Raw genomic sequence first — 20,326 nt, 5'->3', positions numbered from 1 at the left:
TTTCGTTTCCATGGACCTCTGTGTTTTAGTATTTATACCCTTAAACTGACCCAGTGCAGCTATAAAAAACGGTATTAGTAAGGTTATATTTTCCTATTGATTTTTGGAGTGATTTGAGTGGCAAAGCATGACAAATGTCCTTTAATAAGGTATTCTGATGAGCCCAGGTTTTAATGCAGGGTCACAGGAACACTTGCACTGACCCAGTGGCTGGCCTGGTCTATTTTGCCTAGCAACTAGTATAGTATAGCACTTTCTGCTGGGACAGTTATCATCTGGTCAGTACAAATGGTTCATCACAATATCAAAAGATGCAACAGAGGCATGTTGAAAACTGACCGACTTTACACTCTGTTTCCTTAAATGAGCTTTTGCTTCCCAGACATTTTAATGTGATCATCTCATGTTACAAAAACCTCTTCTGGTGTAAGTTGAATAACTTATTCCTAATAATGCAAATGAGCCTAATTTGTTTCAAAAAGGACTGATTACGTTTAATAAAAGCTAAACAAGGGTGTCAAGGGAATGTTTGTCAAACTTCATTTTAAACCAGATCAGTGAAGTGTCTTGAGCATTTTTGTTCTAAATGTATGAAAATGTATTTAAATTCTAACTGTTTTTAACAATGGATTTAATCTAAAATGGAAATTAAAATGTTAAAATCTAGACTTAAGTGATCCAATGTTTACAGGAATTTTTGATAATCAGAAGTTTTTCTGACTTGTATCAAACAGTATTTTTAATCCCGTGCTATCAGACAACTGTATTAACTCCTGTAAAATGTTTACTTCACATTCAATTCTACTGGACGGTACTGGTAACTCAGTGGGCCTCTCTCGGCCCAGTTCCTGGTGGGTGTCATCAAACATTGGCTGGACGTGTGAGATCTGTCACAGTTCACACCGTATCAGATTAGTGAGATCTAAAGCACATTTAGAACAATGCCACAACAATTTTGAAAGCTTTGAAAAAGCAGATGAAATGTTGCTAAGCTTTTCCATTTAAAAGGCTAATATGCATTAAGTATTTTAGAGCATGCAGTTCATTACATCACAGGTTTTAATGCATAATAAAACCTGTAAACAGCTCTGAACTCAGGCCTTTTGAAGAAAACTAAAGCTCCAATATTTCTGTTTATCTGAAATATTTTATATAAATCTTTATATTTTTATTTATATATATATCTATTTTCTCAACTCTGAAAAGTTAAATGTTTTAAGTGAATGCATTTTTATGAACATTTTAATCAACTCTTTGAGAAACATTCTTTTGCTCTTTTCTAATATAAACTTTTAACTTTTTCTACTAACTCCCATGTTTGATTGCCTTAACGTTCATCATGAATATTCTTGTTTCGTTACAATTTCGTTGCATTTTTTTTGCATTTCCTTCTTTGCACTATACACAACATCTTTGGGTTTGGAAATATGCTTTATGAATACAGTTTGTTAATATACATTTTTTTTACTTTATTCGGAAGATTGTAAAATATTTCCTTTTACAATATCGTTTCCTTCTCTCTTGAGTTGCACTGCCATGCTGTTTCACAGTTCTGTCCGTTCTTTGTCTTGAGGAGCACTTGTGTTTGCCAGAATGTTGTTAAGTGTTGAGAAACTACATCGTTTCAGAGTGGACAGAGTTTGCACCTGTTTGGTTCCACTATATTGTTTTTACTGGACAGCACCTCTATGATCTTTGGCTGTGTGTTCTTTTTCTCCTTCTTTCATTTCTTTCATTAGTAGTGCTGGGTAGGTTTACGGCCGTATAGTACATTGCTCAACCACTGATGCAGAAGGACATAGGTTTTCCTTCGGCATCTCTCCAGCCTGCGCAGGCCTGTTCTGTGCACACATGTCGTTATGCACATTACACGGCGCATTCAGGCTCTGCCAACTGAAGGGTCGGCATGAGGCCGTTTTCCCTATTCATCCATTTCCAGACCATTTGTCCTGCTGACAGTTGTGGCTAAATTTAGTTTCCCCAAATTGCTTTTAAGTCTATATCCATGGTAATTGTTGCATTTTCTTTGTTGCACATTAGGCACTTACAAAGCTTGTAACTTTTCTTTCCTGAAAAGTGTGATATGCCCTTGTGGTTACAGTGTTTTCTCCCACTGACGTTCCAGATGAAATTTAGGAATAATTGCAGAACAGAAAACTGCTTCCACGCAGAGCTGTTGTGCAGCAGAGTTAAAGCCCTGTCATGTGCGTTTCTTTTTTCCTTTTCTTCCAAGTTAGACTCGGGGTCAGAATGCTACTGAACCCCCGTGACACCAGAGCGGAAAAAAACGGTCTAGTAGGAAATTTATTTCATAGCTCTAGGCAAACGTGGGCCATTCGGAATAGCTTCTCTTTTGTCCTATCTGTTACAAAACTCACATTATCAGACAGCACCAAGTGTCAGACAGTAGAGATGTATGTATTACATTATGGCAGGCGCATTAATAGACTGCTTGCCTGACTCCAAGCAAATGATGAGCCTTAGCCTCCTGAAGGAGCAAGACTTTCTAAATGATAGCTTAACAGAATATCTTCCAAAGTTCCCCAAATTTTCTTTTTGTAAGATAAGAAATAGTATCCTTCTGTTAATTAAAGAAGTCTTGTGGATGCAAACATCAGGATTATTGGCTATGAGGCAGTTTTTCAGGCAGTTCACAACTGTCCAAGATTTGGGTTTAAATTGTATTTTAGTATTACTTTGTGTAATTTTGTTAAATGCACATGCAAAAATTATTTTCCCAAAAAAGTCTGTCAACTACATTTAGATATGCACTTGGAGAAGTCCCCATGTCTCTGCATCTGCAGAGTGCCTGACTAGGAATGGGAATCTTGCTTCTCAGTTATGTGAGGTTGCAGATCCCCTCTCCACTCATGTGAAATGTGCTGCTCTTAGGGTCAGTAAAAGACCTGACATTTATTACCATGGCTCAGACCCTACTCTATGGCCTGGGGCCCCACAGGGTTAGAAGAAGCCTCTGCCCTTCTGCAGGAGACAAGAAGGCACACAGGCCATAAAAATCAGGTGACCACAAACAGTTCAAGAATTTCTCTTCAAATAAGGAATGGCAACCAAATTTATAGGCTGTCCAGAAAGTTAACATTCCTTTCATAAAAAGGGGCTGAGCACACTTAACCCTTTCTACCTGGGATTTGAAAACAAACCCAACAACAAACACCAAGAGTGAACAAATGTTAAGATAGGTGCTCTTCCTTGTTCGGGGGATTATGCTCTGAATTTTGTTTTGTTTGAGCAGTGCATTCCTAAAGGTTGTAGTGCTGTCTAAACGAGTCCAATTAATCAAATGCATTTAACAGCCTGGTTGTTTTTGTTAAGTGTTTTGGGTCGGTAACATTGCCTTAATTCCAAAATATCCCAACAGGACCACTAGGAGTATTTGATACCTGCAACATTTTAAGCTTTTAAAGGCATCCTTCTTCTTAAAATCAGCTATAATGTTAATACGTGTCTCTCTTTGATTAGCATTCATTTTCAAAGGCTATTAGTCCACGCCTGAGTGTGCACAAATGAGGGAGGGGGTGCATGGGCAGGCCTTATCTAAGAGCTAATAGCATCTAACAGCCTTGTGCAGAGATCCTATTGGCATTGTTGAAGATTGGTGTGTGTCTGGTTGTAGCAAGCAGGGCTGTAAATGTTGGTGATCAAGAACAGTTTTCCCCTTGTGCTTTTGTCTTATAAAAACCTTTATGGCCTCTCCCTGTGAAAAGTAAGTAAGTAAGAAGGCCATGAAAAGATAACCCAATTGACAGACCCAGCTTTTTGCAGACATCACGAGCTGCACTTTTTTTTTTGGAGCAGTGGAACTGCCGTGACTACTGAACGCCACCATTTCTTACTTAGAGTTTACCCTGGGACTTCCTTTAACTACATTTAAGTCTAGCTGGTGGCGGTGCGAAACAAATGCTCTTTGAAACCTGCACCGTAGCTTTTCATTAGGTCAGCTTTTCTTCTCCTTCACTTAGTGACCCTCCCCCCCCAACAGATCCCCTCTGGAGCGCCATGGCTTGCAGCAGGATTTAGCTTGCCCAGATTCCATGTCAAAGGTCATGCCCCAGATGTCACACCATCCCCAAACTCTCAGCCTCTTTCCTGCATAATTACTGCAGGCCATTGTGCTGCAGGGGCAGATTGGGGGGCAGTGTGCTCTCCCTGCCATACCCAGACCCCTGATGCATTCAGCTGGACTCTGGGCGAACAAAAGCCCATGGGATGGCTGGAGCCGGACATAAGGAAGATTGAAAAGTGGGCATTAGCCAAGACCTTGAATTTAATTTCATCTGTCATTGTGTCTTTACACCCCCCCCCACCTTTCGGAACAAGTCCAAGCCTGTTTAGTCTTTTAGACAGTTCTCTGTCTTTTGAAACTGTATCGTTTCCACTGCATGTATGTTTTAAATAATATTTTTGGTTACAACAAAGATAAAAGGAAAGCACTGGTTAACTGGTCATTGGCCAGCCCTATAGTTTATTTCAACAGTTTTTATTTTTAACCTTAAAACTGCACTTACTCACAGCAAAGAATTGATTTAATCATTAAACTTTAAAATTGCAGACCAGCTGGGAGTCATCTTATTGTCTTGTCAGCTGTTTAGGTTTTAGAGTAGTTCCTGTGCTATTGTAGTTTAGCGCACTAGGATGATGACTAATGTGCTCTTGGTGCCCACAGAGAACTGTCTTGAGCTCTGTACCTATTCTATTGGTCTTAACTCCCTAGAAGTAACTTTGCTGCTAGATTTTAGGTTTATTTTTTTTCCCCAAAGCAATTTTCTTTATCTCTTCCTACTAAAGCTGTGAGGGAAAGGACCTTTAAAAAGGAAACTCGACTCATATTCCATGTCTCTGACCCCAGATTCTTTCTCAGTTTTATCTGGCCCTGACCTAATGGCCTTAGACTGGCTCCATTGAAGCTCTTCAGGGCTTCAAAATCTCAGCAGCTGAAAGCTGCCTCCCTGGTATCCCAACCCCCTCCAAAAAGAAACATTTTCCCCTCTTCCTCTGAAATACACTCGTCTATTTAAAGAAATACAACAACAACATCCAGAACTTGATACAATGTTAAGTGGGATGTTTCTAAAAAACCCACTGTTTTCTGAATTCTGAATTCACCGAATTATTTGAAAATATCCCAATGAAGGCCATTAATTTTCCTGTCAGGGCCGGCCTCCAAATCTCAAAATGGCTCTCCCCTCAGTAACCCTTTTCACCGTAAATGTCTCACTCCACCGCACATAAAAAGTGACAACCTATTGCCGCCTGTTATGTGGATACCTATACCTTATACCTATAACACAGCCTGTTATTCTCTTTCTTGGGAACGTGGGTTTCTGTTCTAAAAAATCATGTTGTGCTGTAGGTAAGTTTGAGGATAAATCCTCGCTGTTCATCTTTATCTTTCCTGTTGTATTCTGTTTAGCTCAGTGATCCGCTCTGTGTTGCTTTATGCTCTGTCCATCCATTCGCCGAGCAGCTTATTCCTGGAAAGGGTTGTGGCAACACAGAGCATATCCTCAAGCACAGGGCTCATGGTGGGTGTTTAATCTAGACAGCATGTCTTAGAATATAGAAGAAAAACAGAACACTCACATGAACAAGAGGAGAACATGCAAACTCCACACAGAAGGTCCAGAATCAACCGCAGGACCCAAAAGCTGGGAGGCATCAGTGCTAATTGCCACGTCACCTTGTTGCCTGTTACTTTATAATGATGTTTTGAAAATCCTAGAAATAAATATTATTTCTTACTGCCATTTCATACTTAATAATATTGCTATTTCTATTTTACTTTCACTGCTATATTTAATTATCTCGGAACAGGCTGTGAAGTCTCACCATTACACTTCATTAGAACGTAAGAACGGTTACATCTGAGAACAGGCCATTCGACCCATCTAGCCCATTTGGTATTTATTAGCTCATTGATCTGAAGAGCTCATCCAACTGTTTCATGAAAGAAACCAGGGTATAAACTTCATCAACGTGGATGGATAGCTGGTTCAACACCCCCATAGCCATTTGTGCTAAAAAAGTGCTTCACTGATAGAGATCTCTGCCCTTCTTTTCCACAACTCTCAGACTCCTACAGGCCTCAGTCAGGAGGAACGTGTAAACCTTCCTTTATAGTCTTCACTTAAGATATCTTGTTGGCAGGGTGGAAGTTGGCAGTACTAGGTAAGCTGTCAGCTGTTCTCAAATTGTGTATTCAACTAAACTGACCCTTCCAATAGTGGTGTGTTACACCTTGGATAGGATTTGTAGTCCTTTGAAACCTACAGCAATTAAATTAAAGGTTAAATTACCCCTGTTAGAGACAGACCAGTGACAATTTTAAAGTTTAGCCACCGAATCCTGTGTTTGTGAGTGAAAGAGCATAGCTTAGTGGCCATGTTTGGCATTGCACTAATGGCACAGTCTCTGTTGAATGCTCCAGTAAGATAACTTTTTTATTCCCTTGCTCTGAAAACAACAGCTTGAAAGAATGAATGCATTAGGTATAATAACATCCCTGTAGTAGCTGTTTGGTTTAACTGGCTGTATCACTGAGAAGGCTGTGGAAACTGCCCGTCGAAAATGTTTTCACTGCCCCGGATGCTATATTACAAACTTCTCAACATCATATTTTAACATTTTTTGTATGTGGATTTGAACTGGAACAGTGTGCCGATTTATTAAGAATAGATAGGTGTGAGTGGTTTGTTTATTTTTTGGCAACCGTGCTAAAAATGTCATGTAAACCTACTTACTGGAAAAAAGGAAGAAAAAAAACATTATTGAAATGTTAATTACTGTGTAAAATCAAATTGAACTATACAAAACTAAATATTGGTGATAGTGCCTGTTAATAGACCTGATTCCCCTCTGTGCACAATAAGCTTTTATTATTATTATTAATAATAATAATAATAATAATAATAATAATAATAATAATAATAATTCTTAAAAAAAAAGCTTGTAGATCCGAGCCCATTGACCAACAAGAACATTTCCTCAAGCTGATGAATACTTGGGTACTTTTCAATTATTGTCTTATGTTTTAGACAGTGAGAGGAATAGCACATATTGGTTTAAATTATAGCACACATGATAAACTATTTCCTGAATGAGTAGTAGTATGGATTACTTTTTAATAGCTTAAATCTTGTTAGAGATTGTGCATAATGAAGTGTGACATACTTTAAAATATTAAAGAGCCCAAGAATTCCTGTGCGGCCTGTTCTCATTAGTTTGATAGATTCTACACTATTTCCACAGGTCTCAGAGGGTTCTGCATGAGTCTGTTGTAGTTCTCACTCCTAATTCCATTAGAAAGTGTATACCACTTTATTTGGGGTAATTCCTCCAGCCAATCCCTTAATTGTAACCCATAAAATATATATTTCCATGTAAATAAGACTGAGTTTATTATTCATTCACTTTCCCCCTATGATAAACGTGAATAATACTTCCAGATTGATTTCCAATGAAAAGTAATGACTTAAATATATAAGGGGCAGACCCCTGGAGAACAGAGATTTTCTCTCAAGGTATCTTTTTTTTCTGAGTGTTCTTTAACACTGATACCTTCGCTTGTATTGTCACTGGACACTGCAATCCTGTGATGGGTTTTGCTTACTCTCAGGATCTCAGTTTTCCAGAGTTTCAGAGGTTCACACTTAAAATCCGAATGAATGCCACAGCCAGGAATGCCAAGGGTAGCTCTGGGTCTTTCTGCTTTTATCAGTCAGTGTTCCCTGGTGTAGTCTTTACAGGTGATCACACCTTAAAATAAAGTATTGGAACCTTTTGAATAGGTTTTTTGGTGAATTTTAATACCAGATGTGTCTTTGTATTTCTAGCAAACACTAGTTTTAGCTGGAGTCATGCTTTAAAAAGGGTGTGAAAGCTGAAAAACCAAAAATCTTTGGTAATGAAGTAATTTCAGAATTACAGCTGCCATAACGACATCAGTGTAGAGCCCTGTAGTGACCTGATGTCATAAACCGTGTAAGGATTTTGTAAACCCATAACATTTTTGGCTAAAACATTTCATGACAAACACTTTTAATTCTACTTATTATTTGGAGTACGAAGAGCGTAGCTGAATATGTTCCACTGAAAAACATCTCTGGAGTGTTGTAGATATCGGAGTGGATTACAAAACTACTGTATGATTACATATTTTAAAACATGCTTTGACCAATGTTTTGTAACTATGTGAGAAAATGTTTTCAAAATTTTAGCTTTAGCAAAACAAATGAGTGTTAATCTTAAAATACATCCAGTAACAGAATTTATTTTTTGAAAGTTGCTGTTTATGGAGAAAGAGAAAACAGCATCTCATTTATGGCTTCTTTGTCTTCCTTTTGTTTTCCAAGCCAGTTGTGTTGGCTGGGGCAGGTCTTTCAGCAAAGGCCATTGTAGTTTGACTTCTGACCCCGGAGCTGAAAGAAAGTGACCACTAGCAATGGTCATCGGCTCGCAGAGGTGCAGGGAGGGGTTTATGTGTGAAAAGCTGTGGACAGGATGATGGAAAGAGGGCCCTCATGTTGGGAGGCGCTATTGTGTTTGAGAGACCTCAATGTGTCTCACACTGCCCAGAAAATAACTGGGAGACAGAGCATCTGTTATCTTCCCCCCAACTACAGAGCTGTATATAATGAAACCGGAAAAAAACAAAAAACAAAAAACATTTTATCCACAGACATTGATATAACTTATTTTTGTGCTTTAACATTTTTTGCTTCCTTATACTGTAATGTAACCATTGTCGTGATCTAAACCATTATAAAGGCTCTGCTCAAACAAAGCCATAGAGACTTAATCCATCTTACTTTTTAAATTTAGATCCAAGGAGGAAATACCACGTCAAGCTTCTGGCCTACAGTTACATGGGAGAAGGTTATCAGGCAGACCAGACAGTCAGCACCCCTGGCTGTGTGTGTAAGTAAGCTTGGAGTATTACACTGAAGAATTTGACAGTGATATACAGTCTGCTGTGACACTTTTTATATTATCAATTCCAAACCTCTTTTACTAAAACTGCCTGTTGGGCTCATGCCACGAAAGCGTATTGGTTTAGACGTCCTCTCGGCCTCAGGCCTCTGAGTAAGAGATGCTCTTCCTCGCTGTTCCAGCGGTTCGGGATCGCATGGTGCCTCCTCCTCCACCTCCTCACCACCTGTACGTGAAGGCCAACAGCTCTTCCTCGGTGTACCTGCACTGGGGCCGCCCCGCCTTCACCTCCGGCCAGACGGTGAATTACACCATCCGCTGCAACCCCGTGGGCCTGCAGAACGCCTCCCTGGTGCTCTACCTGCAGACGTGAGTCCCGGCTTCGCTCGCCGCTTTGCACGCTGTCCTCACAGCCGCGGGCACTTCGCGACGCTTGCTTTCCGGGGCCTTTTACATGGTTCTTCGTCTTCTCAATGCCTGTTTTGCTCACTTGTTTTGTTTTCCCTCCCCACCACGGCAGTTCTGAGCAGCACATGCTTGTGCAGGACCTTCAGCCCAACACCAGATACGAGTTTGCAGTCCGCCTCCACGTGGACCAGCTCTCGAGCCCGTGGAGTCCTGTGGTCTACCAGAGTACAATGCCAGAAGGTAAGACTGCGCCTCTTCACCCGCAGCTTGTGAAGGACAGAACGGTTCTTAAGCCAGGCCTTCAGTTCTTGAAGCACCAGCTGGCTTGATTTTTTTTTTAACTGCTCAGTTTACCTGCTGGCCTATTCTTTTTGCATTGCTTTGGACTTTGTAATGCAGGTAGGATTTATGTTTGAAATCCCTCTGAAACAGCTGTTTATGTCTCATCTCCCCTGCTAAAGTGTGACTCAGGAAACCTATCTGCAATAGTATCTGGATTAGGTTAAGGAGGTTTGTTTATTGTTGATGCCTGATCAATACTGATCTTCACTTCTGCAGAGGGGACTGAAAGGCTTGTTAGGAGAGAGCTTTACCTACTTGAGTTTTCTCTCTGACGGTTGTTCAATTACTTGATTGTGCAAAGATCATGCATAATTATATTATTGGATACAGACTGTTGAAGTGTTTCCACTTCACTTAAGAAACTTGGCACTGTATTGCACAAATGTCCAAAGCATGTGATTAGGTGTAAACATGGATGTAAATTGCATGTTTGATGTTGTTTCCAATTATGTAATGGCTTTTGGTCATATCCATTGCTCCGTTATAAGGAGAAGTTTCCTTGAAAAAAGAGAAGTATGAGTTGCAGGTCTAATAATCTTAGTAGAATGGGTCTAATCTTTGCACATTTAAAGTTGTGTTTCATGTTAGGGTAGGGTAAGTGCTATACTCCTTGAATGTGACTTCCTCACAATTTCATTTAAAATCCTAGGTAAGTCCCTGGTGTCTCATTGATGTTCCTTTTAGAAATTTGCGAGACATTCGTAACTGTTCTAGCTAATGCAGGAACACAGAATTGAGTGCTCTCAGAAACTGTACAGCAACAGAGCTGCATACCGGTGATGATACGTTTTTGCTGTGTCCCGTCAAGAATTTGAAAACTTAATATCTTTAGATCTTCTTGTGAAGATTCGAAGTGGCCAAGCCTCAGCACAGCGGCTGAAACCTGGCATGTGCATGTTCTTTTAGTTTAACCCATGCTTTTCGTGATGTGGTGCTGCTTTGCTTTTCCAGCTCCGACTAGACCTCCGACAGGAGTGAAGGTGACTCTCATAGAGGATGACACAGCCCTGGTGTCCTGGAAGCAACCAGAGGAGCCCAATGTTGTCGTGACACGCTACACAGTCCTCTATGCTTCCAGGAAGGCATGGATTGCTGGAGAGTGGCAGGTGCTTCAGAGAGAAGGTAATTCTCAAATTCCACAAACAGACCATTATTAAAAGGCTTGAAGGCTGCCGCCAGAACACTGGCCTGCAAATGTGTTTGTTAATTGGAAATCAATATCTAATTTCTCAATGTATGAGACGTAGATCCTTAATTCCTTACCTTACTGGTCCGTGTAAAACCTGTTTAGTCCTAGATAAAAGTCTGATGTTATCCTGTTAGGCAAAAGGATAAACTAGGATGGTGAATTATTACATAAACCTTTTTTCTCCTTTGGAAAATACTAAAGTATAAAGTAGAAAAAGAATCCTTTTTAAAGTTTTTTAGAGCTGTTGTCTTTCAGTACCTGGGCTCAAGTCATTGTTCCTTTGAAGTATAAAGTCATTTACAAGGAGAAAACAGCAGTGACCGAAGAGATTTAAAAAATGTTGGCTTTGAACAGCATCACATGTGGGGGCTCATTTAATGGTGGGATATTGGTATCTAGGCAGAGGTGGCACTAGAATGCTCCAAGATGAAGTGTTCGTAAAGCCAGGGAGCTGCCGCCTTTAACCCTGAGTCTGAGCAGGGTTGTTGCTGGGTTATAATTGAGTGCAGATGACTTTTTGAAATGCGAAGCATCCGCAGTTTACGTTTAGCCACCTCTGAGAGGTCAGAAGTTAGGACTTTCAGAACCGGTGTGTGTCCCATTCACTGTAAATCAGAGCAGCCCTCCTGACAGTTACTACTGGGGGCTGTGAGGTGATCTGTGGAAATGATGAGAGCTGCTAAACTCTGCTCTGCTGCTCTACTGGCCTTCCATGGTCACCAGTAGATCCTGTTATGGCCCAGTGGTGGTCATGGCTCTGTCAGCCAGCAGCACACAGAGAAGATTTTGTTGCAGAAAAGCACTTTGTAGTTGAAGAAAAGAGAAGTTTAATTCATCTTTAGATTTTTATGCGTTTGCAAGTGCAAGATAATTATCGTGGCCTGGCAGGAGGTGAATTCCTTGTCTTTTCGCCGAAATCCAAATGATTTAGTATTTATCAAAACTGGTGACAAACGTGTATCTAATGTATAAACTGGAAGTATTTAGTTTTTAATAGACACCTGTGAAATGGCACATTTGTAAATTCATCGTTATTCTGGCTGCTCTTCTTCTCAGGCCTCCACAGCCTGTTTGATTACGTCAGTCATGAGTGGCCCAAACCCAGCTGCAGTTTATTAACTCCAGGCTTCTTTTCAGGGAGCATCACCATGGCATTGCTGGAGAACCTTCTTCTGGGGAATGTCTACCTCATTAAGATATCGGCATCAAATGAGGTGGGAGACGGGCCCTTCTCCAACCTGGTGGAGTTGGCTGTTCTGCCAGAAGGGTCTCAGTCCAGTCAAAATTCCAGGCATTCTGATGGCACAGCTGAGGCTAAAGGTCAGTTGAAAGGCTGATGTTGTCGTGTTACTTTTGCTGTCTTGAGCTGACCTGAGCACACCGTCCATACATGTGCAGTTACAGTGAATACAGAATGAGAACTCTGCATCCAGGTCCTTTTCTCATAATTAACATACTCTCCAGAGGAGACTGAAAGATGGATGATTGTCCTTTTTGCTACTGTGTGTTTCAACAGGTTGAGTGTGAAAACTAAATATTTATAACCTATTACACTTAATAGGATCTCAAAGCTCTTTACCTATTATAATAGGGGGATCCCCTGTTCAGACAGAGAAGTGAGAACTTACTCTGCTAGTTGAATTAAGTAGATTTTGGTAGGTGAAATTGTTGTAGTCTAAGAACAGAATTTAGCCAGCACAACAAAGTCAGCATCACAACACTTTCAAATAATGCCATTGAAGCTGTCATGACCAGCTAGTCAGGAACTTGATTTCCTGTCCCAGGACCTTCTCAAGCACAGTGTCCCCTCTCATGGCACTGCGGCATTGGTTTGGAAATGCTGATCTAGAGATCACCACCCCTCCACAGCCGTGTCTCCTTCGAGCTGTGTGTGGATCACTGGTGTGTTTTATACCCTTATCATCATATCTCCCAAATCAAATCCATTTGCTTTTCACTTTAATAAAATCACAAACCTTCCTGGAATATTTACAGTAAGTACAGTTTTTTTTTCCTGGCAATTTTGTTTAGTAAAACCCTGTTCTTGTTTTCCTCCATGGATATTTGTGTGTCTATTGTAACACACCTCAGGAACTACAGATTTTTCCTTCTTAAGCATTAACTACCACTTCACACAGCTATATTACTCCAAATTTAATTGCCTCTTGACATGTTTAAAATTCAATGGCCTGAGCTTTGGCCCTTGTTCCACTAAATTATTTACACTCTGGTGAGACTATTATATTTAAAGGCAGCCATTTTTAATAATGGTGTACATTACTAAAGAGAACAGTATCTCATAGAGACAATCACCGCTGAACAGGTCTGGACTGGTACTCCCCTCCTGTGGCTTTCACCATCTGTGTGATGTCTCATCTGCAAATTGGAAAACTGATTATTTTATGACTGTGTTACAGCTTACTCCAATGGCTTTTACCATCTGGACCAGAAGTCGATGACGGGGATCATTGTTGGAGTTTGCATTGCCTTTACTTGTATCATCATCTGTGTTCTCATCTTGATCTGTCGGGGCAGAGCCAGGTACACACTCGATTCCAGCGATCTTGATATTAGAATCTGAAAGTCTCTTCCTCTATTTCGTTGTTGCAGTTTCTTTTCGTCTTTGTTTTTTATTTGTAAATTTTACACGTGCTTTTTGTTTTTGTGCGGCGTGACTCCTCTTTAGTTTATAAAATTGTGCTTTTCTCAGTCCAGTAATTGCCATGGCTGTAACGTGCTGTTTGGAGTCTGAAGAAACACTTCAGGGACGTCTGAAGAAACACTTGCACAGATTGCATTAATTCAACAAATGGCATAGTACACTATTTTTTCTGTAATAGTTTTATTTTGGATTGTGTCTCTGTAGGAAATTATATACTACAAAGATCATCCAGCAAGGAAATGGCCAGCTTAATCATGCTGCTACCCCTCTGAGGAATGAAAGCCAAGCAGAAAATGCAGAGTCTCTGATGCCAATGATGGGCAATAACTTCGTTGACACAAAGGTGAGAGACTGTTCAACCTTAGCAACAGTACAGTGCTGGGGGCTCTTAATGAGAACAAGCTTATTGACCTTAGAGGTCTTAGAGTGCAGGAGATCCTAGATTGCTCAAATAACTGGAATAGTTATGTTGCATTTAACAGTGTAAAAACCCTAAGCCATTTTATACTGGAAGAATTCATTTGGAAGACATCACTGTAAGCTATGCTATTTTTCATATTTAAGGGTGGAACAGACCTCATTATAAACAGCTTTGGGCCAGTAAAACCCACCATTACAAAGAAGAAGAAATGGCTGTTCTTCAGCAGTGAGGATAAGCTAAAGCTCAAGAAAAGCGAGGTAAGAGTGGCAGTGTTCTTACAGAGTGAGGAGGCTGGACAGTTTACTGACATATGAGGGAGACAGGAGAGGAAATCGTGACAACAGTTTGTGACGTTCCATACACCATACTGTATTAACAGACACACACTCTTTTCTTCAATGAGCCTTCCGATTTCAGAATTTCCTGATTTCCTGATTCTGCCTGTTTGATTTAGAAAATGGCTTAATGATCCAAAAGTTCTTGAAAAAAATGTTCCTGACCATTTATTTGGGAACATTCCCTGAATTTCCAAGCGCTGACATTTTCTCGCCGTCTCTCTGTGTTCCTAGGCTCAGAGGAGAAGCCACACTACTTGCTCATACCAAAAAGGGACAACAGTGCTGACCTACGAAGAGGAGAGCCCCTCCGGCCAAAACCAGCCTGCTTCACTCCAGGCCTTGTTTGGTCCGGCTGGCGACACCGAGCATTCCCAGAACAGTGAGGGCAGCCACGAAACGGGGGACTCGGGAAGATATTCCCACGACGAGATGGAAATGACCAACCTGTCTTCGGGCCACAACACACGGCCTCCATCCCAAGAGCTTTTCCTGGTCCAGGAGGAGGAAGGACCTTCTCTCGAGAAGCCCACCTCGGGGCAGCCCCTACTCCTGTTGGAAGGGGCACCTGGTGACGTCTCTGCAGCGCCTCAAGACTCCATGGCAACTGTTTCATCTGTGTTTCCCCTCTGACAGCCCCACCCACCCCGTCTCCTCTGTTCTAAAAGACAATGAGCAGGAAAGCCAAAAAGATTGTTGGACCCCGAGCTCAGGCTCCGGGTATTCAAGCGTCTTTTACTTTTGATGAATGTGTTTCCTTTTATGTTTTCTTTTATTATTATTTTTTTTGGAAAAAAAAATCTCACCCACCATGAATGTTTCAAAAAGATTGTCGAAAATGTGAAAAATGACTGCTACATTTCTGACTTTATTTAAAAGAGTATATCACTGGAGCAAAAGGGATCTTAAACTCCTTTCTGCTGTATATCTACCTCAGTTTACCACGTGGTGAACTCACACTATATATTTAATAACTACTTCTTACCTGCGTTACATAACAGGTGTCCTAGGTTATGTAATGATTGATACTTCCTGATAGCAATAGTTTGTTTTTGCTATAAGTGTTGCATTGTTTGTCTTTTGTTTTGTTTTGAAGTAAGGGATTGTAAGGGTGCATTATTTTCTCAAAGCTTAGGTTTTCTAGCCATTTTAGACTCTTTGCACAGCTTTTGAAACTCTAGAAAAAGGGTTGTTATAATGCTTTATGCTTAGCGGGAATCTTCGTCCACATGGCCTTTTCACAGAGAGCTGGTGCATTGCTTGTTAGGTTTTATTATTTGGTTTAGAACAAAGTAATTTGCTACATATCCCATTTTCTCCATCTGTGCATCAGTATCAGCTGACATAAATTCCCTGATATTTCATATAATTTCAGCTGGAGTATGTAGTTTTACTAGCACACTTGCTACTTGTTATTCTGAGTGCATCTCTTGGCTGTCACTAGTGTAGACGAGATTTATCTCATTAGGTGGTGGTGCTGCATATATATCTTTCAGCAATTATTTCATTGAATGCCATCTCTGTCAGTTGTTTATAGTGTCTGAAAACCATGCATCCTTGTTCAGGAGTTGGTGGTACAGTATGATTACTGGAACTGATCATACTTGCTTGGAAAATGACCAGTGAATGAGAACCCATTCCTGACTTTCCATAATACTTATAAGATGTATTTAGAAATTGCCACAAAATGGATCAGCTGGCACTGGTTTAGATGCACTCCAGCTGTCATACGTTTTTCAAAGATATTCTCATTGCATGAATGTTCAAAATATCACTTCTTCTTTATCAGCAGTGAAAGGTTCCAAAATGACAGGAGGCCATCAGGTCTATTTCACTTGTAGCAAGGTAGCAAGGAGATAATTGATCTCATCCAGCCAGTGAAAAGAAACACATGTATTGCTGAAATAAATAGTGGCTGAGAACAGTCTAATGTGTGAAACCAAATGTAATGGTATCTGCTGCACATTTCTGATAGAAGACTAGACTGGAATAGCTCTGATTGCCAGGATTGGCTTCAGCTCCCTCACAACTCTGTATTGGAACAGTTTGAAAATGAATGAATGCTTTACAATTGCAAAACATCAGACATCGATATGTAAGGGATGTGGCTCTGATGTTTGATCAGCTAACACAACTCTGTTCTTGGGAGTTTAACTGGGTGCACAACACCGCTACAGGCTGTTTGACCTTTAGAGAGGTTCCACTGGGCTGAAACACAACTCATTCTGATGCTGACACATTTTTGACAGTAAGTGGATTAGCATTAGGAATTTGGCCTTGTGAGTAATAAAATATCTTAATGTGCAGCCGTTATTATCGCATGCATTATGGCATATATACTTTATAGTTGTACATTATATCCTATATTCATAATTTTCACAAATCTTTGATATTCATTTTATATCTCCAAACAAAGAAAACCTAAGCTTTAGTAAATCTACTTTTGTTGTTCATTTTAAATAAGCTTTTTGTATTGTGAAGTGTTGCCCTTACAATCTGTTTTATACTACCTCCTGTATGTGTTATGTAGTGTTATTTTGTTATTTTTCCTAAGCTCAGGGAACAATGTTTATTACATTTGTAATGCCATGTATGATGTTGTATTACATGGTTAACTGACAGGGTATCTTCTTAGAACTGCTTATAATAGCAACTAGTTGGTGTAGATCTGTAAGAACATTTCAGTAGAATCATGTGCCAATAATGGTTCACAGCTTAGAAATGCCAATGTGATGTGACACTAACAAATCAGCTTAAATTTCTTTTCACCTACAGAGATATGGCCTTTATCAGATTGATCTGTGTCTCTTGTTTTATAGCAGGTTTTTATTCGTTAAATATATTTTAATAGAGTAGTTACTAACAAAAAAAAATGCTGTACTGAATACAGCAAATCTTAAAAGCTTTAAAAATGGCCTTAAAGTGAGAAGGGTCTTTCAGATAATAAGACACAGAATAAGGCTCCAGAACCACCTTGAGGAGGAGGATTTGACCCTCTGACACAAAGGGATAGTGAGAGTGTGAAGAAATAAGTGCTGAAAACCAAAAATCGAGCAAAGCAAAAAATTATGTATACACCAAAAAACCTTTTACCTCCAAAGATATATTTTTGTTGGCTTATAAGTGCTACTGAATACTCATTCTAATTATCTCTGTTTCTTAAAGTAGGTAATGCTTATTTCAAGAATAGAAGCATAGTTTTATCAGTCTGGCGCTTATCTTTCAGATTAGTGTCACCTTCCAGTTTTAGATTATAGCTAATATGCAATGGTGACAAATGCTATTATCCAAAGAATTGTTTGCTTCCTCGGCTGTTTCTTTCTTTTAGCTTTTCCATGGAACATTATGATGAGGAATCATCATGCCAAGCCAAAGATCAAATAACGATTCCCATGGATCAGCTAAGATGCTGCTTTTAGTAAAATATGACGCCTTGCACGTAACTGTGCCCTCATTGTGTTACCAAATGTGTGGAGATGCGGGTAATCTCTCAATGCTCTGGGAATGTTGGGTGCTTTTATTATTTTTTAATAAATAACAGAGCAATAATAATAATTTCATGTACATGATCAATTTCCACATAATACAAAAATCAGTTTTCTCTGAAAACCCAAGTGTTATAACAAGATGGTGGGCTTATTATAGGTGGCATATTAGATACAGAGATATATTATTCCTCTGTCTGTGTTATGGCATTGGTAGTTCTCAGAGTTAATTGACTAATTAAAGGGTACATTATTGCGTGAAAAGTGACACAATCAGTTATTCTTTATTTGCAAAAGCAAACAATGTAAACCAAAGATTTCCTTCTGTTACCTCTGCATATTGGCTGTGTAGTTCCATAGTCCTGCATGATGTTTTTGTCATTTAAAATGTTTAAATGTTTTTTTATTATTAATGTTTCAATTCCAACTATATATGTGGGTGTCTCCAAGAGTACAAACCAAGATGACAGTGGTGCACCACTTGCGCTTTAGTTTAAAAAACAATTGAGCAAAAAAAATTGATTTTTTTTTAGAACAGTGTTGGTGGTTCTGTTTATTTCTGCCTAAATGAAATGCTTGTATTATCATTCGTTTTGCTTAGCGCTCTGATGTGTACTGACTGCCTTTTGGTTTTTGCCCGGAGATGCCTGAAGTGTGTAAAATATTTGAAAAAAGTTTGAGTAAAACTTCTGGAAATGTTGTAGATGAGCATTAATCTGGAAAGCTGTGTTGAACTGTCAGTGTTGGCATTTTATATTATTTCTTTTGTTTCTTTTTGTTTAATGAGCCAGTGTAATGTTAATGCATAAATGGTAACTACCAATTCCCACTATGTGTGATGAGATGCCAGTTTGCTTACTGTGTTGCAAAGAATGGCTGGGTTCAGAAACAGCAAACCAGTTTCCTATATTGGGTTTCTTTGATTCATTTTTAATGCTCCTCATATTCCTTACTATGCCTGTGATTGTATAGACATTCTTATAATTTCTACTCTTAACAAAGGCTGGAATGTGCAAGTATATTCAGCACTCTTTTCTGAATGTTCATATTTTGATCAAAAGCTTTCTCTGGGTTTTCCCAGGTCTCAATTTACCATAACGATGGCTCACGAAAATGTGTTAAAACCTGGCTGTTGTGACAAGAGTCTCTTTGGAAGATCAAGCTCTGTTTAGGTCACGTGTTCATCATCAGGTAAACAAATAGTGCAAATGATAAAACCGGCTCACATTGTCATGCCTGAGCAGGATGTGCTGTTTAAGTTTCAGATCGGATGTGGATGACTGTGCTATCAGCCATCTGTCCAGTAACATTCTCATTGTTTACCTTTGGTGCTCATTCCAGCCTTTGATCTAAAGAGAACAGAACCACCATTGAATGAAAACATTGCAAGTGGTCAGTGTTAAGTGAGAGACAGTGGTATATCATCCTTTGTCATTTAATTTTCCTTTGTTTTGGATCGCTGATATTTGTTTCTGGACATACAGTATAAAAGGGATGAAGTTGAAGAGCCAGTCTGGTATGAAAGAAATCTCAGGTGTCCTGGGTCTTCGAAACTTCAGCTGGCGTGTTTATTGGTAAAGGCAATGTTGGCTCTTTCAGCAGTGGTAGGTGGACCTGGATTATATCAAATTTTACTCAGGGGAATCTGCTCCATATTTCCATTGCTGAATGACAGGCAACATGTGCTTTGAATTGTGAATGTACCTCTTGTAATTATATTTTTGTTTTAATTTTATATTTTTTTTCTTTTATTATTTTCTTTGCCTGGAGAACAGGCCTGCTTTATCTATTCTACAACAAAGTTCATGCCAAAAATATAATACTAGTATACAAGCCAAATGTTTTAAAAGTCAAAATTATGGATTGCACAGTTTAAATAAAAGTTTTCATGAAAATTGCAAAATTGTTGTGTGTGCTCATGGAAATTCTTATCAATATACCGATTTGTGGCCCTGCTCTTAGCAGCAGTGTAATCAGGATATTTTCTGAATCGCAAAATCAGCTGCTAATGCTTTTAACGCTCAAGATGTTCCAAAAAAGTTTTTTTTTGTGCAAAAAACACTTTAAAGCTGCAGTAAAACATGGAGCCTAAATGAAGAGAAACAGGTTGGATGATTGAGTGGAAACCTGACGGTATAATTTCCCTATTTGAAAGGTAGACTGCTGAAACAGGCAGGAGAGGGAGCTGTCTCATAAGACAAGCTTACCTTTATTTTCATTGTATGGCTGTGATTATACAGATTAGGAAGATAGTAACAAGGCAGTGTTAGTGGTAAATGGGAAGTCTTGTAGGGTCCTTTTGTGCAGGGAGACCAGGGCCTAGATCCAGATTCAGATTGCACTGGTGTAAAGAAAAGCAGGTGATCAATTATACATCAAAGAAGTAATCCTATACCAGTGATTAAATTGACAAACCTGTGTAGATGACTCAAGTGATCTAGACTGAAGCTGTAACTCAGATCCTGTGTGAATTTATTAACAGTTTTATACGCATGTTAAGAATTTGCATCAAAATTTCTAAAATGTTCAAAGAAATAT

General features: G+C 39.5%; 1 protein-coding gene across 2 annotated transcripts in view; it reads left to right on the top strand.

Annotated features, from left to right (window-relative positions):
• prtga (protogenin homolog a (Gallus gallus)) overlaps nt 1-15,449 on the top strand; it is a 57,396-nt gene extending 41,947 nt beyond the window's left edge. Inside the window, exons 12-20 of one of the 2 annotated variants that reach the window (XM_088640932.1) lie at nt 8,839-8,934; nt 9,129-9,315; nt 9,467-9,594; nt 10,648-10,818; nt 12,023-12,205; nt 13,303-13,426; nt 13,752-13,890; nt 14,112-14,225; nt 14,538-15,449. In XM_088640932.1, the coding sequence (XP_088497058.1) occupies nt 8,839-8,934; nt 9,129-9,315; nt 9,467-9,594; nt 10,648-10,818; nt 12,023-12,205; nt 13,303-13,426; nt 13,752-13,890; nt 14,112-14,225; nt 14,538-14,936 (1,541 nt within the window). In that variant the 3' untranslated portion in view covers nt 14,937-15,449. The remainder of the gene's footprint in view (nt 1-8,838; nt 8,935-9,128; nt 9,316-9,466; nt 9,595-10,647; nt 10,819-12,022; nt 12,206-13,302; nt 13,427-13,751; nt 13,891-14,111; nt 14,226-14,537) is intronic. The other variant, XM_088640933.1, reaches the window with a different exon arrangement.
• The last annotated feature ends 4,877 nt before the right edge of the window (nt 15,450-20,326 follow it).

This window comes from Lepisosteus platostomus, chromosome 7 (genome assembly GCF_059453375.1).
Source record: "Lepisosteus platostomus isolate fLepPlt1 chromosome 7, fLepPlt1.hap1, whole genome shotgun sequence".
Taxonomy (NCBI): Eukaryota; Metazoa; Chordata; class Actinopteri; order Semionotiformes; family Lepisosteidae; genus Lepisosteus; species Lepisosteus platostomus.
The sequence above is the reverse complement of the archived record's forward strand: the minus strand, read 5'-3'. Positions and strand labels throughout refer to the sequence as shown.